General features: G+C 38.5%; 1 protein-coding gene across 1 annotated transcript in view; it reads right to left on the reverse strand.

Annotated features, from left to right (window-relative positions):
- Window positions 1–1,223: 1,223 nt before the first annotated feature.
- Window positions 1,224–19,686, reverse strand: part of GABRA2 (gamma-aminobutyric acid type A receptor subunit alpha2) — a 138,145-nt gene continuing 119,682 nt past the window's right edge. Inside the window, exons 9-10 of the mRNA XM_014594996.3 lie at window positions 16,634–16,836; window positions 1,224–8,926 (exon numbers count right to left, since the gene is read on the reverse strand). Of these exons, the coding sequence (XP_014450482.1) occupies window positions 8,618–8,926; window positions 16,634–16,836 (512 nt within the window). The 3' untranslated portion in view covers window positions 1,224–8,617. The remainder of the gene's footprint in view (window positions 8,927–16,633; window positions 16,837–19,686) is intronic.

The following is a 19,686-nucleotide window of genomic DNA, read 5'->3' on the forward strand; positions in this document are numbered from 1 at the left end:
TAATTTAAATATGTCCAGTCCCTCCAGAAGTTCCCCGACTAGGTCCTCACTGATCCTAGGCCTGGGTCCCCTGGGGCCTGAGGGGGAGTACTTCTGAGAGCACTTGGAAGATGGCAACCTTTCTGAAATGGCAGACTAAATTAACAAAGCTTGGTCCAAAAGTGGGCTGTGACTTCTGCCCCAGCTGTCCTTCCTTCCCTCTCAACCCAGCCATTTCCCTCAGAGCCAAATTTCTGCTGCTTCCTCTGCTGCCATATTGCCACTGATGTCCTAGCTTTGTGTACCGAATAAAATTGCTTGTCAGGCCAGATCTGGCATACAGGCCCATAGGTTGCCAATTTCTCTTTTTATATAGGTAAGTCTAGTTCCTTGTATTGCAAATTTCACTTTAGGCACAGTCATCTTCAGTGTCCTTGAGAAGTACTGTTTAACTCGATAGATTGCAATCAGAGAGGCAAAAGAAAGGGACAGCTTCTTAGACATTTAGAGTCCATCCCACTGAAAACTCTGAAGCTCAAGGTACTTGATTTATATTTGTTATCTTGTGCACTAGCTGCATTTTGGCTATGACACCAGGGCCTGAAGTGTCTCATAACTCAATCAACTGCCAGAAGTAAAGGTTCTGCCTGTCCCCCCATGCCCACCACACTTAGATGTATTGCATCTAGAGAGATGCAATAAACAGAAAAAAAAGAATGGGTTGGGAAAGAAGTATATGTGCAAATAGTGGGGGTCAGAGAACACAATGACATTGCAATATCAAATCATAATGCACTGCTTTGGCTCGCATCTGATCTCTAACAGTAGCCAAACATGCACTCCTGAAGAGGGTACACTAAACCACCCATTTAATTTCTAAAATAAGATGACTGTCTGGGGGTTTCTTCCTGATACTGCCCTGTTGGTGATTGGTTTCATGAGGTTTTATATCCTTTTTCAAAAGATGAAATAAATTATAAAGTTTACAAATGCACATTATATATATAAAATGTGTTTTATAGATTATATAAGTATATTGTATATTCATACATAATAATATTATATATTATTACAGTATATATTATAATATACATTACATAAACACAAACATGTGTTGCTATAAACTCTAACAAGGACCTTTGTAGGAGCTGCAATGCTTTCATCGTTCGGGAAACAAAATCATGAACAGTATCCAAAAGTTATTTTGTTAAACTGTAAAGACAAAAACAACAGAACAAGGTACAGTATATTTAAATTAACTTTTAATAAGAAGTACAAAAAGATAATGTTAAGCAATATTTTGCATGTGGTTAATAAATATTCTTTTACAGCAAGCAAAGTGACACATTCAAACATAGGTCAAGTTATTTTGTTTACACTTTTAAAAAAGTAACAACTCTTTCCAATTAAAACAAGGTCACAAATTACAGAATATTATCATCCCTTTATTTTATTTTTTTTATATCTATGAAACCTACTAAATAAGTGAATTGTCACCCAGAAGTTTTTTATATGATGTTGATGTTCAAGGTTAAGTATACTAACATTTATCATGCAATTTCTTATTGTGCATGTGCTTTATATTAATTTGTGAATATTTTTAATGCATCAGCTCCATTCTTATTATTCCCTGTTACTTGGCAATATACATTAAGCATCTATTTTCAAGCTCTCATACATTTTCAAGCCCAGGTGACACATTGAAGTCAGCTTGCTATCAAGTATGATGATTCTAGTTTGTTTGAGAAATTGCTAGTAATCAATTCTCTCTGAATCACAGCTCTTGTTTGTTTTCTAATTTTACTTGTTAAAAGCAAGTGCGTCAATATTTAGTGTAATTACTTTGGTTAAAGTGCCTTCAAACCATTTTTAATAAAGTGACATATTTGGGTTTTTTGTTTAGCAGCTGTTTAACTGATGGTGTGTATGTGTGTGTGTGTGTGTGTGTGTGTAGTGCATTGTACAAATCTATTATAATAAATAGATGTAAAGTATTAAGTTGCATTTGGTGCTGAAGCTGAGATACAATAGCCTTGTAACTGAAAAATGCAGCCAAAATGAACATTTAATAATTAATTATCAAAAGCTGTGGATTAAAACAACATCTTGGCTCATTCTACATATGTATCAATCTCAAAAAGCCTAAAATATATATGCGATACTGGAAAAAAATATGGTCAGAAAGCCCATTGAAGCTCACCTCCCTTCATCATTAGTTTCCAAAATCAGTTAGTGAAATCTCTGAGTGCCTATAATGCATATATATGAGCTCCAGGTCAGTTGGTAGTGTGAAGAATTCAGAAAGTTATGTAACATAAGCAAATAACATTTCAAAGCAGAGCTTAAGTGATAAATCATTACACATTAAAAATATGTATATGTCTGTATATGTAGACACTAGCACTAGGAAAAGGGCATAAATAAACTTGCATATTTTAAAATGCATTTCAAATTCCATTCTGCAGGTGTTATTACCTGTTTATAATCCATGACACACTCACAGTACTCTTAAATCTACATCAAGGTAGTACTGGAGGAACCAAAGGCAATCAAGACCCAATTTCAAATGTGTTTCCTTTTTCTATTGAAGGGCTCATTTTCTCAGCATGAAAAGCTAAAGAATTGAGCAGCTCTCTCCTACAGAGGACCTGCCTGGCCTCCCATCGTTTCCAGTGCTGCAGGGACTGGTTTTTAAGAGACTGCTCACTTTCAGCTAAGGTCAATGGGAGTTTTCTCAATGTAAACAAGATAAGGCCCTCAAAGTCCAAGCACATTTCAAGTAAAGACCCATTTCCACACCGAGAACCACTTCAGTACAAAGCTCTATCCAAGTGGTCCTGAGGGCAAAAAATGGGGTCTAAGCTGCTTTAAAGGGGGCATCTGAAAAGAAAGTGAAAGACAAAATTAAAACAAATGAATTTTATATGTAATTATACTCAGAAAGGTACACTACCAGCCATTCCTAAATTAAAGCCTCTCATTGTTTGACCTCTGCGGCTGTAGCTATGAAACAGTGAACTGGATGATACACCAACTGTCTCATAGATTGTCCCAAATACTTATGAACCTAAATAAAAATCCTAATTCAGAATATTAAATAATGTTTTCCAATTGTTAAATTTTCCTTGCAACTAAAAACCTTATTTAATAGAGTAATCAGAAATAATGTAAAATGATGCTTACAATTATATTGAGAATACTGTCCCAAGAGAAGATGCATTGGCTTATGGGGAAAACAATGCACTACACTTTTCAACTCATACATTCTCTTATTAGGAACCATATTTACTGATATTTTTTGAAACTTTATCTGACTAAGTCTGCATTTACAAAAAAAGTCTTTTTGTAAACAAAAATTTAGAATTCTGTGCGCGCGTCATCAAATTGTACCATTGCAAAAATGATGCACTGTATTTAGATTTGTTTATATGTTTTCATATTTATCCTACTATTTTTGAAGGAAGAATTGAATAACTTTCTTGGCTCTGCCTTTAATGCTCATTTGATATTTTTTCCTACTTGTATCTTGCCTTGTAGCTCAGTGTGCTCATCTAAACTATGGAAGTGTGCGCCACATATTTACCCATTATATTGTTTTAATTTAAATGTCATATCTAGACACGAAATTCCTTTTTACACGAGCATTGAAGGTGGGAGTGCATTTTCTAAAAGTACAGATGAATAGATTTTTTTTTTTCCCCTCAAGAAGTGAAACTTACTACTCTGCAAAGGGCCAATAAAAGACCTGTGCACTAGTGAGTGTTGATTTAAGGCTTCTAAAGTTGTTTGAAAAACCTGTGCTGATCCTTCGCATAGGGGCAGAATGTCAAAAGCTGAGGAAAATACAGGGGAAATTAAGAGGATTCTATTGCACTTTTGAAATTTTCTTTTCTTTTCAGGAGTTGCAGAGGCAGAAAAAAGTCCAATATTAAGTAGATTCCTTTTTTGAACCAGGTAGTGACATGGCCAACCTATACATTTCAAATTTATGAACTGGATTACAAAAGCTGTGGAGATTTTAAAAATATTCCTTGTTTTTTTGGCTTTCATTTGAACCATCAACAGGATACTCTCTCTGTAGAATTCATGTGTCCTAATTACAAGCTCTAAATTCAAACTTAAATACACACACACACACACACGTCTACCTTCCCCCACTGGCTGTTTACAGAATACTCCACTGACCATCTTCTTAGTTCTGAAGTAATGGAGCGGTCGTCCATTCTTCCCTCCCCACATATTTCCAATTTCTCTCCTCCAATTACTCAGTTTGCTCTTCCCCTCAATCTTTTCATGTTTCCAGTCTCCTACTAACCCCTATGTTCAATTGCTCCCACGTTTTCCCTGTCTTTCCATAGTGCTCCCCCCTCTGATTATTCCTTAGTCTCCTATGGTTGCTTCTGCCTGCAATTTAGTTTCCAGACTATTTACTCCAAATGGAGGCCAAACTTTTGGCAGGTGTGACACAAATTTACTCTGGACCACTCCCAAATGACACTGATTCCTTCCCTTGCCTAATCTGCTTTCTGCTCCCTACCCTGTGTTGCCTGTCTGATCTGCTGCTCTGCTTTATGCTTCCTTCCCTGTACTCCCTGCCAAATCTGCTACTTTGCTTTCTGATCCCTCCACAATCTGCCATGTGCCACACACACAGGCTGACAGTGCCCCTTGTGGCATGCATACTACATATTGGCCACCCTGATCTACTCAATCCCTCATAGTTTTGACCCATTTTCCAAACTACATAGAGTCCATAAAGAAATCAATTTTCATAAAGGCATTCTGTAGTTTCCGACCATAAACATAATGGAAGGTGATGGTAGCCAATTTGAATAAGAGAAAAAAACAAAAAAGGAAAACAGCCGTGGAAGATTGTGAGAACAGGAAAATGAGACAGTGGCTCAGGAGTGGCCAACTTAATTCAAGACATACATAAAAAGATACTACTTTACACTTTGAAAATATCAAGAATTTTGAAAGCCAACATTTTAGAACAAATCCATATGAAAAAGAGGGTGCCACTGCTGATAAACCCAGTAATCCTCAGGTTTCCTTACCCCTATTTTCAAATTGCTCTTCATAGGCCATGTCTACATGAGACACTGACTGTGCAGTTCTTACTACACAGTCATTTAGTACTTGTATAAGTATAAACAAGTACTAAATGACTGCACAGTAACTCCAGTTACTAGAGTTACTGTGCAATAGTCTTGCCAAACAGCTTTTAGGTGATGCTGACTGCTGTAGCTCATTACTACTACTACTACTGTGCAGTAGCTTGTTATATGCATCCTGTCACATGACACTACTGCGCAGTAATAACAAGCCACTGTGCAGTCAGGGTCTGCTGTAGTCGCAGCCATAGTTGACTGCTCTTTTCTGGCCATGTGAATTCAGGAGTACATGATACAGTCCTATATCAGAAAGCGAACTCCTGGCTTGAAATCATGTTGATTCCAGTCCAATATTCCCACAATCTTATATTACATTTTTTTAAGGTGAAATTATTGTCTTTTTTTAAGATTATGTAATTAATGCTTTGCCAGGGAAATTGTTTGCATAACCCTAGGATAGGGAGGAAAATAAACTAGGAAACAACAGAAGTTAGGGAGTAAGACTCAATTTTATGCTTCTAAATCCACAATAAAGTTTGTTAAAATACAAGCAGTTTGATGTTTGAAAGCAATTAGTATCCATGAAGCCTATTGATTGACCAGAATTCCCAGTTGTGCAACACCCATGAAAGCACTTAAATATGGATTTAGGAATCTAATTTTCAGGCATCCCAGTTTGATTCTAAATGCCTAAATGGATTATAGACAGACAAATTGAAATTTTGAGCCTGTCAGATATGTCCTTGAAAGATCCCGCTGGCTGACATGAGTAGGTGGTACACACAGATATTTGAAGGCATATTTACGTAAGTGATAATGAGTAATTTATTTTTCTGTATTTTAACTGACTGATTTATGGCTGCTGTTTATAGGATTTACCTGGGGTATAACTTATGTCTAGAAGGTGTTTTTTTTCTGTGAATTAGGTAGTTGTTCCTGTAACATTAACTCCCATGGACTTAGGTGAAAAAAGAATCAGAGCCTTTGCACAAGTTTAAGTAAATGGTTTATGTATTTAATGTACAGCTATCACTTATGCATGTTATTTTTCAGAGGACAGAAGTGATTTGTTTGAGTATGCAAGTCAGACACTTTTAACACGGCCTCTATTCTGTTAAAAGGATGCAGTTCTCCTGACTTCACTGTATTCAAACAGTTAACAATTCACCTAAACTCTTCTTAAGTGTGAAAAGCTAAACTATCTGGGATTGCAGTCCTGGGTAGCATACCGACCTTACTCTTTAACAGCCTAATCCTGGAAAGTTCTGAGCCCTTAACTCTTGTTGAAGTTAATGGCAATTAAGAGCTCTCATCAGGATGCATGACAGAGCTATAAGATACAGAAAAACAGTAATCAACCTTGTCAGAGTCCAAGAATAGATAAGCATGGGCCTCCTATAACTATACAGTCAGAGCCCTTTGCCAAAAACAGAGATAAAAGTGAAAGGATTCCTCTACAGGACCAATATTTACAAATATTTTACATATATACATATTTATATATTTATTTATACCTGGACAGTATGGCATTAAAGGGATCATTTATACTTTACAAATAAAACATTTTAAAAATGTATATATTATGAAAAAAACTTTTTATTGCTTGCCTTCAAACCTCATACACTTTATCAGACTATTGCACACATCTCTTCATTACATGGAAGATCTACATTTATATATAAATATATATGAAAATAAGAATATTTCTATTTTAATGTTTCAAGTAAAGTGCTCATTTTTCAAATAATGTTGATGAATAAGGATAATTTGATTGGAAGAATTAAGGGAATACACATTTCATTAGTGTTTCTCCCCTTTATGTGTTAGGGAATATATATTTTTAATTATTGTTCAGGTCTGTCTTTACTTTAAATTCTACTAATAAAATGCATTTGTGACCTTGGCGTCTATACTATCATGCAAAGCACAAAATAGATTCACATAAAAAAACCAAAAAAATACAAGAAAATAAAATAGAAAATAAAAGCAATGTCAGATTTTGTCATTGTTTCCATGTATTAAGATAAGTCTTTTATTCATTTTTAGAAATATTTGTACACCTTTGTTAAACTCTGAACATACCTATTTTATGCACTAGACTCAAGTACTGTACAAAACTGCAATAAATGACACTATACGACTACATATGTTTCTACTATAAACACACCATCGTAAGGGTGCATCGCTTTTAAAATGTCAACTAATAACTGCTAATGTATATGTGAATCAAAATATTTTTGATTGGCCGAGTATATTAAAATCTAGATATAGTACACAATTATTTTTATATTATGATTTACCAGGCCTTTAGGGGCATAAAGAACATCTGCAAAGGTTCAGAGAAAAAGTAAATTTTACTGATAGGTATTAAATAGTCCTATAAAATTGCAAATGGCAGCTCTGATTTTGCTATTTTTGCATATATGAAATTGTTGACAATTACTGATGATGCATAAATGCATATTAAAAATTCAAATCTTAGCAAAACCATTTTTAGTATACAAATTGTAAAGTTATGTCAGTGAAATGTAAAGTTGCAATTTACAAAAGCAGCAATACATCTGGCCCCTTAGGACAACTTCTTGGACTAAAATCATGAACTGTTGTTTCCTCTGAAAATAATGGCTTCTGTAGGCAGATATAAGGAAGCCATTTAAGGCAGATTTGACCCTATTACTAAGCAGAAAAAAGAGTATCTTTTATTTCTGATATACTTAACCCTGAATCATTTTGGAGTGTCCATTACCAATATTTATGTGTGTAACATAAACATAACTAAAACTAACAAACAAGCAAACAGACTTTCCTGACCATGCTGAACAGGGAAATGAGCTAAGCGACTTGAAAAAATATTGAAAAGAAAACCAAAATGTTTTCTAGCAGACACTGATTGATGCTAAACAACATATACTCATTAACATGAGTTTAAATCATTCTTTAATAATTTCAAAGGTCTATAACTAAATAATTAGTTTCCTTAGTATTCTAGTAAACTTTACTCAATTTTAAAAGCAAAAATAGTATTCAGAATGGCTGTGAACAAGAGAACAGCAAGAGCTCACCACTCTATATATGTACATGGGCACTGCTATTATATGAAATAATTATCTTTTTTAAAAAATCACTTTTTTAAATGATAGGTTCTTCCATTAAATTATTATCAGTTATTTTATAGAAAAATATTTTAACTTTAAATTAAAAAAATACTGTTCCTAAATAATTCTGCAGGACCATATTTTCATTTCCTTGCAGGGAGGGGTTATACTTCTGTATATTTGAAACCTGGGTTAAGAGAACTCCCCTGGGTATAACTTTTAAAGAGCTCGCTATATTTGCCATGGGTGCTATCTGTTTACAAATCCCATGAATAAACAGTGTGCCTCCTTTGGAGATACACAGATAAGCTATCTATATACATTCTGTACATATTGGTTCACAGATTAGCAGTTATTAGTCGTACTGTACATAGGAAACCAACCTATCTGATTATAATGATGCTATACACCCCCAGTGCAATTTGGCTTTTAGGTTGATGGGGCAAAGCCAAGTAGGACAGGTTCTCTATTTAAATATGTAGCCCAGTACACTAGGTTAAAAGTACCAAATAAGACTGGAAACACTATTCTGGACATTCTGTCAATTTTGCTAACACTGTTGAATGTTTTCTTTGCTTCCTGTGGCTTGGCTTCTGGTTTTGCCTTGTTGGGTTCTGCAGTTGTAGCACTCTTGGAGATTGTTGGTAGAACCGAGTCCTTGGTAATATTTGGAGCATAATTGGCAACAGCCACTGCATAAGCATTATTTTTCTTAATGACGGATGCTTTTTCTTTTTTCTATTGGAAGACAGCATGAAATTAAATATTTATTGCATTATACACTTGGTACACCTGTTTCAGTAAGCCACCACATCACAAAACATAAAACAAACAATAAGTTGGTAAAATAAGAATCAGCATGTACTATAATGAGAAAGCAGTATGTAGAGGAGAAACCCTCACTCTCTGAGAGAGAAGGTATTGTTTCACATGCCAATCCTATGCAAGGGTCTGTAAATAGAGTCTCTTATATCACCTGAAGTTCCACTAAAGTCAAAGAGACTCTTCAGGAAATAAGGGTTTGTGTACTGTGGAAATCTTTGCAGGTCTGAAATCTTAGAACAACAGCTACTGCCTAGGTTGACAGAGCTGGCCTCTGAAAAGCACTGCAATCTTTACTTTTGACTCAATGGTAAAAGTATGGCTGTAACTAATGGCAAAAGGCCAACAGGAGTTGAAAGTGCCTCAGCAACACAAAATGGCAACCCAGAATAAAAGGTAGGAGTGACAAATACAATCTTACTCCGACTGACCCACTATACAGTCCTTGCTTTAGTAAATCGAGGGGACCATTCTAAAACAGTCCATTTGATGGGACAGGTAATGACAGATTGCACATTAAATGGCAAAACAAAATATAGGTCTGTGCATACTTTTGAACATGTTAAGATCCAGCAATGGAAGAAGGTGCATACCTAAGGATTGTCAGTACTACTGCCCTTTATAATCACTGCCTTAATTATACATTATCTTATCCCTGCTTCACATTTGAAGGCAATGAGGATTGCCAGTAGCCATTCCCACTCCCACATCCCTTTCTTTTCCCTGCTTATTCCAAAGCTACATGGAGATGAGGTATAGATTAGCTCTCTTGTACTATTATATGCACAAAATGTGGACTAGAAGTTATACATGCATGCATGGTCCACAAAACTTTTCCACTTCTTCTCCTGTTCTCTGGAGAATCTACCTGTGGATTATATAAGAAAGCACGTTTTAAAATGTCTAATCACCATTTCTGTTTTCCCTGTTTCTGTTGTTTTGTGTACTTTTGCATTCACTCAGCTGGGTTCATGATTTTAAAAAGCCTGATTTCCTTTCTTTTCAGTTAACCCCATTTCACATGTGCTAACAAAATAATGTACTGTTTAGTTTGAAAACACTGTAGGGGAATAGATAAAACTTAAAAGTTTTCATTTACATCTCTCTGCAAAGAATAGGATGAAACAGCATTATGATCAGAGAGATGTCTCATTCTAGGAGGTTCATAAGTGACCACTGTTTTGGTTTGGTTTTTGGGGGCTGGGGGGCGGGGGGAAGAGATTTTGTGAAATTCTCTTTGCAGGGGTTTCATTTCAATTGTGGCACAGATAGAAGTGACAATTTTCACCCGATCTGGCCACAGAAAGCAGTCTATAGCCATGACTAAACAAATGCAAGATTGCAGACAGCTTCAAAAAGGGCTGATCAGCCAAATATCTGAACCCTCACTGCATTTCCCATTCTGAAATCTTTGCAGCCTCGCAGGGCCATTGCTCATGGAAACTGGCTGCAGGCTTACAGCCAGCAGCTATATTCTCTTTCCCCCTGGAACCAACAGTGAACTTTTGTTTGGTCCCAGGGATCATTGCAACTCAGAACGCTTGCTGCAAAGCATTCTCAGGTACAGCAGGGAGCTACACTTCTGTCTGCACCCGTGGTGGTTAGTTCCCCTGACTTCAGGTTGAAAGATAGTTAGTTCCCCCAATTCCCTTTACTAAAGATCTGTGGGGATTTCCTAGTTATCAGGACCATCTGTACAATTTGGAGTTTGAGGGTAAAAGCATGTAATCAAAATAACCGCAGGGATATATTTCTTGGAAGATACAAAATTTCCAATGCCTACTTCAGGGTTAAATAAGAACCTAAGTGGAATGTGAACACAGTTATTTCTTGTTGCCCTGATGAACTGCTCTTTAGCTGCTAATTGATGGACGTATAAAGTCAGAGGGAAAAAATAATAAAATAAAGAGGAGAGGGGCACACTAGCCAACCTACAAAATCCCTTCCTTTATGACAATAAGTGTGATTTTAATATTGTAGTCCTCTTGGGAATGTTGAAACTTTAGCTTTGAAATCTCAGAAGATAAAAATATAAGAGAATATGAAAATAAATACCTCAAAATTATAAACATTCTGGTATGGAAAAGCTAATTTTGTTTCAAATACAATGACTAAATTTCAAATATTTAAAAAGAGAGTTAGTGGATTGATCATACTTATTATATGGTTTCTTAGAAGACTTATTGTTTTCAACTGACCATATGTAATTGACTTTGAAATAAAAGTAGATTATTTTCAGAATGGATAGTTCAAAAGCAGTAAAGTACCAATACTGAGAGGAGCACATTGTATAGTATTTACTACAACAGGAAACAGAACTGGATACTTTAGATTTGCAAGAAATAAAATGAAGAAAATATCAACCAATTCATGATAAGGAAAGGGGTTTTCATATGAAGAATGACAGTCTGAAGTAGATGAGCTGTTGATGCCAGAATACTAGAATTTGGCTTGTATAGTCCTCTCTCCAGGGAAGGCATGCTAAAGCTGTTAAGCAGCTGCCACTTTTAAAATCATGCCACAACACTGTTACGTTAATTTAGAGAAACAGCTGAAGGATGATCGGAGAGTTCTTAAGGTCTTCTTACATCATTATATTATAGTGACAATGTGCCAGTCAGAAATGCTTAATTTGTTTGACATGCAGAATTCATTCCTAGACTCCTGATTCTGCAGTTGTGTTACATGTACTATACCTATTCAATGGATTCAAACTTCAGGATGATGTTTTTTCAGGAAAGTCTCAGCAGCCTCTTTGTGTCTGTGCACTTAAGACATCAATATATCTTATTTATATGAAGAAGCATCCATACTCCAATATTTTGTCTGATCTCAGTTTACATTTAATTTTAAATTCTGCTGCCAACAGGCAAGCAGGGATAAGCTTTTGGCGTTCTGAGCCATTTTCAAATACACTGAAGTCCATTACTAATATAGTTTTTAAATGGAGTAGGTGCTGGGTATCATCCAATTGTATTTCTGATCCTCAATCATCAGTCATTTTCATAGAAATAATTCCTCAAATTTTATGATTTCTTTGGGACCTCTAATTAAATTGGGTTAAATTAAGGTGAGCTCATTGGTCAATATTATCTGGAGAAAAAATTCTTTGAAAAACAATGTAAATTGAAGTGTGTCTGATGGGATAAGAAACAGGGCTGTGCAAAGCTTCGGTCCCTGATTCGCTTCAGCAGAGATTCAGCCTGATTCGTTGGCCGAATCTCTGAATTGAATCAGAGGACCCTTTAATCTTTCCGAATCGATTCAGAGAAACTTGGAAAGATTCGGACATAGAGACAGCTTTAAATGTTTTTTCTACATACCTCTAGGTAGCAGGGGCTCGTGAATGCTGCAATGTTGGGGCACATGGAACAGCCCACAGAAGCATGGGGGGCTCCCCATTGTGCTTGGCAGTAGACCTGGAAATGGACCACAGGCACTTCCAATCCACTTCTGGGTCTGCCGGGGACTGCACAGGGGCCTGCCCTTGCACCTCCCTGGCTCAGTGACTGGTGCCTCCTGGTTCTGGGGGGGCACCCAGGGTCCCCCTGTGGCCAATCACTGAGCTAGGGAGGTGTGTGTGTGTGGTGGGGGGGGGGGGGGGAGATGCAGCATGCTCCCCAGCAGATCTGGAAGTGCACTGGAAGTACTTCTGGTCTAATTCCAGGTTCACCACTGAGCATGTGGAGGGCCGCCCTGGACTCCTGCGGGATGCTCCATCAGCCCCAGCATCGCAGTGATCATGAGCCACACCTGCTACCTCAAGATATGTAGAAAAAAACATTTACAGTTGTTTCTATGTCTGAATCACTGATTCACCAAATCAGCATCGAATCTTCAGATTTGGATTCAGCCAAATCAAATCAGGGACAGTGATCCAAATCAACTAATTAAATCACTGTTCCTGGCTCAGGCCAAATTTGAATCCAAATCGAATAGGGCCCATTTCGCACACTCCTAGTAAGAAATGCAGTTGTTCTTTACTAAATATTTATTTCACTTAAAATATATATTTAACAGTGGACTCTGGGTGATTTGAAAGCAGGCTTGGAGAGCCACACTGTCATCAGTTAGTCTGTTTTTATTCAAGATTTAAAATAAGAGCTAAATCCTGATATTTTCACGTAAGTGAAATTCCTGTTTTGCCTGCATCTCATGATCTCTCAGCCATTAATACCTGAGTAAAATGGCTACACTATGTGGTCTTGTTAAGGCTCTGTACATAATTCATGACACTCCAGTATATTTATTTTACCAAATGTCACTTTTTGGCACTAGAAATAAAACATACAGATAATTCAACTTACTTTTCATTGAAGTCAGAGTGAGTCTTTCCACTGACTTCAATGGGTGGGGCCTAAATGCTACAAAGAGTCTGCACTATGTGATTACAGAGGGCTACATTTTCAATAATAAGGTCTAACATTTTGCCTGTAATATGTTAGCACATTTGTAAAATATGTAATTATACATGCAAGACAGATTGCTGTGTTTATTTTATGCATTCAATTAATTGTATATACCCATACTTTGCCACTGCTTTTTAGACCCCTGTTTTTGAATACTGTATAGGAGAAGAATTTGAGACTGACCTATTTAAACACTAAGAGACGTTATAGTTAATTTAATGGACAAAGTATAATTAAGAAGACCGAATAGGGAGACTGGGAATCAGGAACTACAAATCCTGGGTCTAAGGTGAACATAATGGCTTTTTTCCCTGATCAAATTTGTCGTGCAAGTGGCCTGGTGACATCTCAAGAGCATGTCCAGGGATTAGGCACTCTTCATATCACAAGACAGTCTGTATTGAGAAGCCAGAGTATGGTGTCAAGGCAAGGGACTGTGCCAAGTCATTTACACCATTTGCAAGCTCCTTAGTGCGAGTGCCAGTGGAAGGGGTATATTTCTTTGGCAGCATGCTGAAACAGCAGACTGCAGCACAGTAACATGTTAGGTATAGCTATCTCACAATTGTGAGCATAGGCTGATATTAAATTATTAAGATTTGTACAGCACTAATAGATGTTTGGAAGAAAATACAGCAAAATAGTAACACCTACACTTTAAGTAGAAACGCTAGTATTTATTAAGAAACATTATTTGGTTAAATATTAACCAATTCAAATGCAGATTCAAGATTATTGTATAATATCTATCTCCTTAGCAAGTGGCTGGCTCTTTTTGTGACTTTCCCCACATGCTGATAACAGTGGTCAAAAGAAGTGCAAAACATGCAGTGCAGACAAATGTGCAAAAGGTTAAAAGCCGAACTGTACTAAGCATGGCACTGCTGCGTTGAAAGAAAGTCGTCCTGACTGACAGGGAGGGAAGGGGGTTGGAGAATGTCGAAGAGAATGTAAGTGCTTAAATGCAATCCAATATATAAAAACTGAATCTAGAACTGGCATTGTATGACCTTCACTCCTACTGCCAGTTTGGGCTATGTTTATGATCTGCACTTGAAAGAAACTCTGAAGCAGTATGTTCTTAAGGGCCAGCCACTGAAAGAAATATGCTGTATTTTCTCGTAACATATACCCACAAATAAGACTTGTACCTTATTTGGGGAAGGCAGAATGAAGAAAACAAAGATTTTTCCAGTCATGGCTGAATCCTGACCACATGAGATACTGACCACATGGCTCAATTTTGACTGGTGCTGCTGAAGCAAAAGCTATTGCCAATTTGGCAGCATCTGTGAAAGGGTTAAAATTAAATGCTACAGATTGCACTTCCTGCCCCTCTTTGGCTAGAAAATGACAGACCTAGGAGCCACTGCAGCATGGTTCAATTCCTACAAAGAAATGGTTCAATTCCTACAAAAAAATCAGCTTCCTCCTTTGAGAGAGACCCCAATTTTAGAGGGCTGATTTTTGCAGTAAAAGGTATTATGCAAGTAAATCTGGCATTACATTCTAAGAAAAGAGCATCTCTAAGAAAAGGCTAGCTTCTAGGGCTGTGCGAAGCTTTGGGTGCCAATTTGATTTGGAGGATATTCGGCCCAATTCAGTGGCCAAATCTCCAAATCCGAATCGAATCAGGAGACTAATTAAAAAGTCTGAATTGATTCAGAAAAGATTCAGAGTGCTTCAGCAATTTGGGCAGTCCCCGCTTGCTGCAGCAGTGAGCTGGACCCCGGACTCCATGATGGTAAGTAGGGGCCAGGGGAGAGGAGACTGGAGGAAGGGGGACGGGACCATGGGGGAACCCCCACCAGGCCCCATCCCCTGCCTGCCCCCCCAACCAGCCTGAGTGCCCCTGACTGCCACATGCTCTCCTAGCACCCCCCCATGACTGCCCCACCCAGCTCCAACCCCAGCTCCTGGCTCTTTAAAAAAAAAGCCCCCATTCACCGGCTGCTGCCAGGCAGGGGGGGGGGTGATCCCCACTGCTGCTCACTGCCCCATGCTGTGTAGGGGGCTGTCACAAGCCCCCCGACCCCACCCACTCTCCCAGCCCTCCCCCCACCTTGGCTGCCCTGCTTGACCCCAGCTCCTGGCCCTTTAAAAAAAAAAAAAAAAAGCCCCAGAATCACCAGATGCTGAAGCAGCCTCAGGGCTTCTGGGCTCATGGCAGAGCTCCCCATGCAGCATGGGCAGTGGGGGGCAGCATGGATTGCCCCCCCTGCCTAGAAGCAGCTGGTGAGTGGGGGCTTTTTTTTTTTTTTTTAAGAGCTGGGATTTGGGACAGCAGGCGGGGGATGGGGCTGATTCAGAGATTTGGCCAAATTGGCAGCAGCCAGATCTCTGAATCAGATTCAGCCAAATTTATTTGAGACAGTCATTCAAATCACCAAATCAAAACACTGTCCCCCAAATCAGCCAAATCTGAATCCAAAGCAAATACTAGCTCCTTTGCACAGGCCTACTAGCTTCCTAACCACCAGGCCAACTTGTGTTTGCTGAGAAATCATACCAATAAGTAGGTATTTGCTTGAACAATTGCAAAAATGATATTAGTATGCAAGAAGAATTTTCAGATAGTATGGCAGTTTCACAAAACCAAGCAAACCTCATCTTATCAAATTAAACTGTTAAGGATTTATAAGTACTTGCATTTTGCAGTGCTTTCAGAGACATAGTTCTTGAGCCCAGACTGAGGTGCTACCTGACACACTGGTCCACCAGGAGTTTGCAGAGTATTCATTTAAACTGCATATGTTCCAATTATGTATATAAAGACCAATAGAAGTAAAGAACAAGAGAGAAAAGGTTAACTAAAAACAAAGAAAAACAAAAGAGGAGCATGGAATAGTATATCCAATGGTCTGAAACACAATGGATGGAAATATTGTATACCCATTTTTCTTAAGCCTAAAGATTGTTTTACACAAAAGTATTACCTAGATAGTATTAGTTTCACACAAAGAATCGACTATGTGTTATTAATTCAGATTTTTTGTTTACTTTTAAAAAGACACAGAAGACTATTGCACAATCTGGAGAGAGACTTGAGATAATATTTTTGTATCTCAAAGGGATATGGAAGAAAATCCTTATATACTGTTTAACTTCTGCTGGCATTTCCAAATTATTCATCTCTTTCCACTGACACAATTTGATCTTTTTTATTGTTTAATTAGAATAAGTAGGTGTATAAAGAAGTTTTATCATCACTTACCTTATCATTGACTACACTTTTTCCATCCCAAGCCCATCCTCTTTTTGTGAAGTAATTTACAGTGGCAAATTCTATCAATGCAGAGAATACAAAAGCATAACAAACAGCAATAAACCAATCCATAGCTGTTGCATAAGCTACTTTTGGGAGAGAGTTTCGAGCACTGATGCTCAGTGTTGTCATTGTAAGTACAGTTGTTACTCCTGTTGAGGAGAGGAGAAAAGAAAAATGTCAGTTACTTTAATGGGCTATAGAACTGAAACATCTTACAGCATATTTTTAGGAATGATAAGAAAGAAGTATCATACAAGTGAATCAAACCATTTTGTAGCAACACAGAAAAAAAGGAGATGTTGATAAGCCTGCTTAAAATGCCAATGTACCTTCATCACCTCATAGTTTACTTCTGAAGCATAGGGCCCCAACTTGGCCAACTTGAGGGCACCCTGACTCAAGTTGCATAGCAAACAATGGGCTGTGGTAGACGTCAGCTATCTTGACTGAAGATAGCCTGTGGTCTTCACTTGGAACAGCCAAGTCTTTACTAGTGGCTGTACCACTGCCACATGCAATGACAACCAAGGTAAACTGGTTAACTTGGGTTGGCAAATGTACCTCGTGGGTCAGATATAGCTTGCCAATTGATTGCATCTAGCCTGCGGCTGCCCCCATAGTCCTCCGCATGAGACAAAGCCCCACTTGCACCTACCTGGGGCAGCCTGTGTCATGCCCGCATCTGCACCCACAGCTGCCAGTGGCACTGCCCTGGCCCTGGCCCAGCCCCAGCCCCAGCCCCAGCCAGTAGGGCTGCTCCTGCAGCCGCCCAAGTACCGCTTGGCTCCTCCTCCCTCCAGTGGCTCCTCCTCCTCCTGTCCCTGCTGCACCACTCCAGGCAGCAGGTAGATCATGGAAACCATGGGGATGCATGCCAAGCATCAGATACCCAGCCAGAAGTGGGGGAAGCTGTAGCTGGGTGGCTCTTGCCTCAGTGTATGGGCTTCCAGCTCCCAGCCAGTTTATTTTACATAGGGCAACTTTGTCCCCAGGGAAAATAAAACAAGCAACTGAGCAGACAGAAAACAAAACTGTCTTTCTTCAGACCTTGAGAGGCAACACCAAGGCTCTGCTTCTTCCTCAGCACCCCCACATCCTTTCTTCTTGCCCTTTGCACTCTGCTCCTGAGGCTCTCAACCCTCTCCATGGCTGCACCCTCATATGCTAGTTATCAGTTGCAGCTTTATCTCAGCCTTCCAGCCAGGCAGACTATTAACTGGTGACAACCTGCAGCTGGGTTTCAGCACCCAGAAGGCTGAGCAAATCCTTACACCCAGATATGGTTGTTTCCTTGAAGATAGTAAAAAAGGAGCCTTAGGAGGCTAGAATGGGTGGGACTAGATTAGGATCACACTTGATGCTGGAAAACATGATACTCATGAGTGTGGTACCAGCAATTCTGAGGATGAAGGGCAAGGCAGAGCCATAGATAGTAAAAAGAGTCATGATGGAGTCTGTAAGTCTCATGTCAAATGGTCTGATGGCATTGGTACCGAGGACAGCCCAGCCAGGATCAAATCAGTGTTATGGAGATCTACTTGAGTTAAAAGGTAATCACCTTCCCATGGTGTTACCATGTACTGAAGGTGATTATGACACCAATTTACAAAAATACTTCTTTCACCTCTTGCTATGGGAAGTCTCAACAGGAATTATGAGTCCCTGATCCACAGGAGTGGATAGACCTGAAGATTTAATGTGTTCAGCTCTACAAGTGCTTGTGGAAGGCCACTTATAGGAAGTCCAAAGAAGTAGGATACAAAATGGGAGTGCTGCATGGCACAGCTGCAAAAAAAAAATAGTGAGAGTGAGGGTGGGAACATATGGGGTATCCATTCTGAAGCCCTCAAAAATTATTGAGAAGAGAACAAAAACAAAATTAAGAAATTGATTTTGAAATATGGAAGGAAAAACTATAAGGAATAAACTGACAACCTGAGACTTAGGCAAGCACAGGCTGCATAAAATAACTGACAAAGAAAATGCTCTGACTTAACTAGAAGACTAAGATGAACTGAAGGCAGGAGTATGTGCTCCACCATTTGTTCCTTTGGTGCAGGAGGAGGCAGAGGAGAAATACTGGAGCACAGAGTATAACTATTTCTGAGATAAAACTGTCTCTGGTCAGAGCCTCTGGGACTGAGAATACCCATATGAGAATGTGTGTGAAGAGCTGTTTGAAAGAAAGGATTTACTTTGTACAAAATCTTCTTACCCATATATTTTTATAGAGAAAAGCACAAGCTAAAAGCTCTACTCAACCACACAGAAGAAGTCACACACAAATAACTATCATTTTTTCAACTGTAGCATTTCATTAAAATGAATTTCTCCTGAAGAAGGAACAGTTTCAAGTACAATACATACCAGAGCTTAAACATATCCATGCACTACTAATGACATGTTAGCCAAAGGAGACTCAGTGACAGGAAAAAAATATCCATAGCATATCTTACCTTACAATTACTACAAATAAACACATCTTTTTATAACTTGTGAAGGTTACTAAGAGGAAAAAGCACCAGGCTGCCAAAAGAGTAGGAGTAAATATTAATTCTACAGGAAGGAATTTTGGCATCAGATGAAAAAAGAGAAGCTAGGGAAAGGAAAAACTCAAGCAGAACTTTTATCACTGGATACCAGAACACCAGACTCTGTGGGATGGACCCCACCTGCACCTGTTTACTTTACCAGTGAGGTACTTTAAAGCACCATTAAGAAAAGGGGAGGAAACAGCTACTGACTATGCTTGGTTCCCTTTTACCCTATCTCCAGTGTGCAGTTACAGGTATCTCTTTCTCTAGGAAGAGGATTGATATAAGCAGATTCAACTTCTGCTCTTCTATTCCCTCCTTGCATTCCAGCAGAGGACATGAGTTTAAAAAAACAGAATTCTGATTGATTACCTACAGTACGGGCAAGAGATCAAACAGAAAGTGGTGTTTTGTTTTACTTCATTTTGATTGTTTTTGTTTTCCAAAATCCACTATTTAAGGAAG

Source organism: Alligator mississippiensis, chromosome 2, assembly GCF_030867095.1.
Source record: "Alligator mississippiensis isolate rAllMis1 chromosome 2, rAllMis1, whole genome shotgun sequence".
NCBI classification, from domain to species: domain Eukaryota; kingdom Metazoa; phylum Chordata; order Crocodylia; family Alligatoridae; genus Alligator; species Alligator mississippiensis.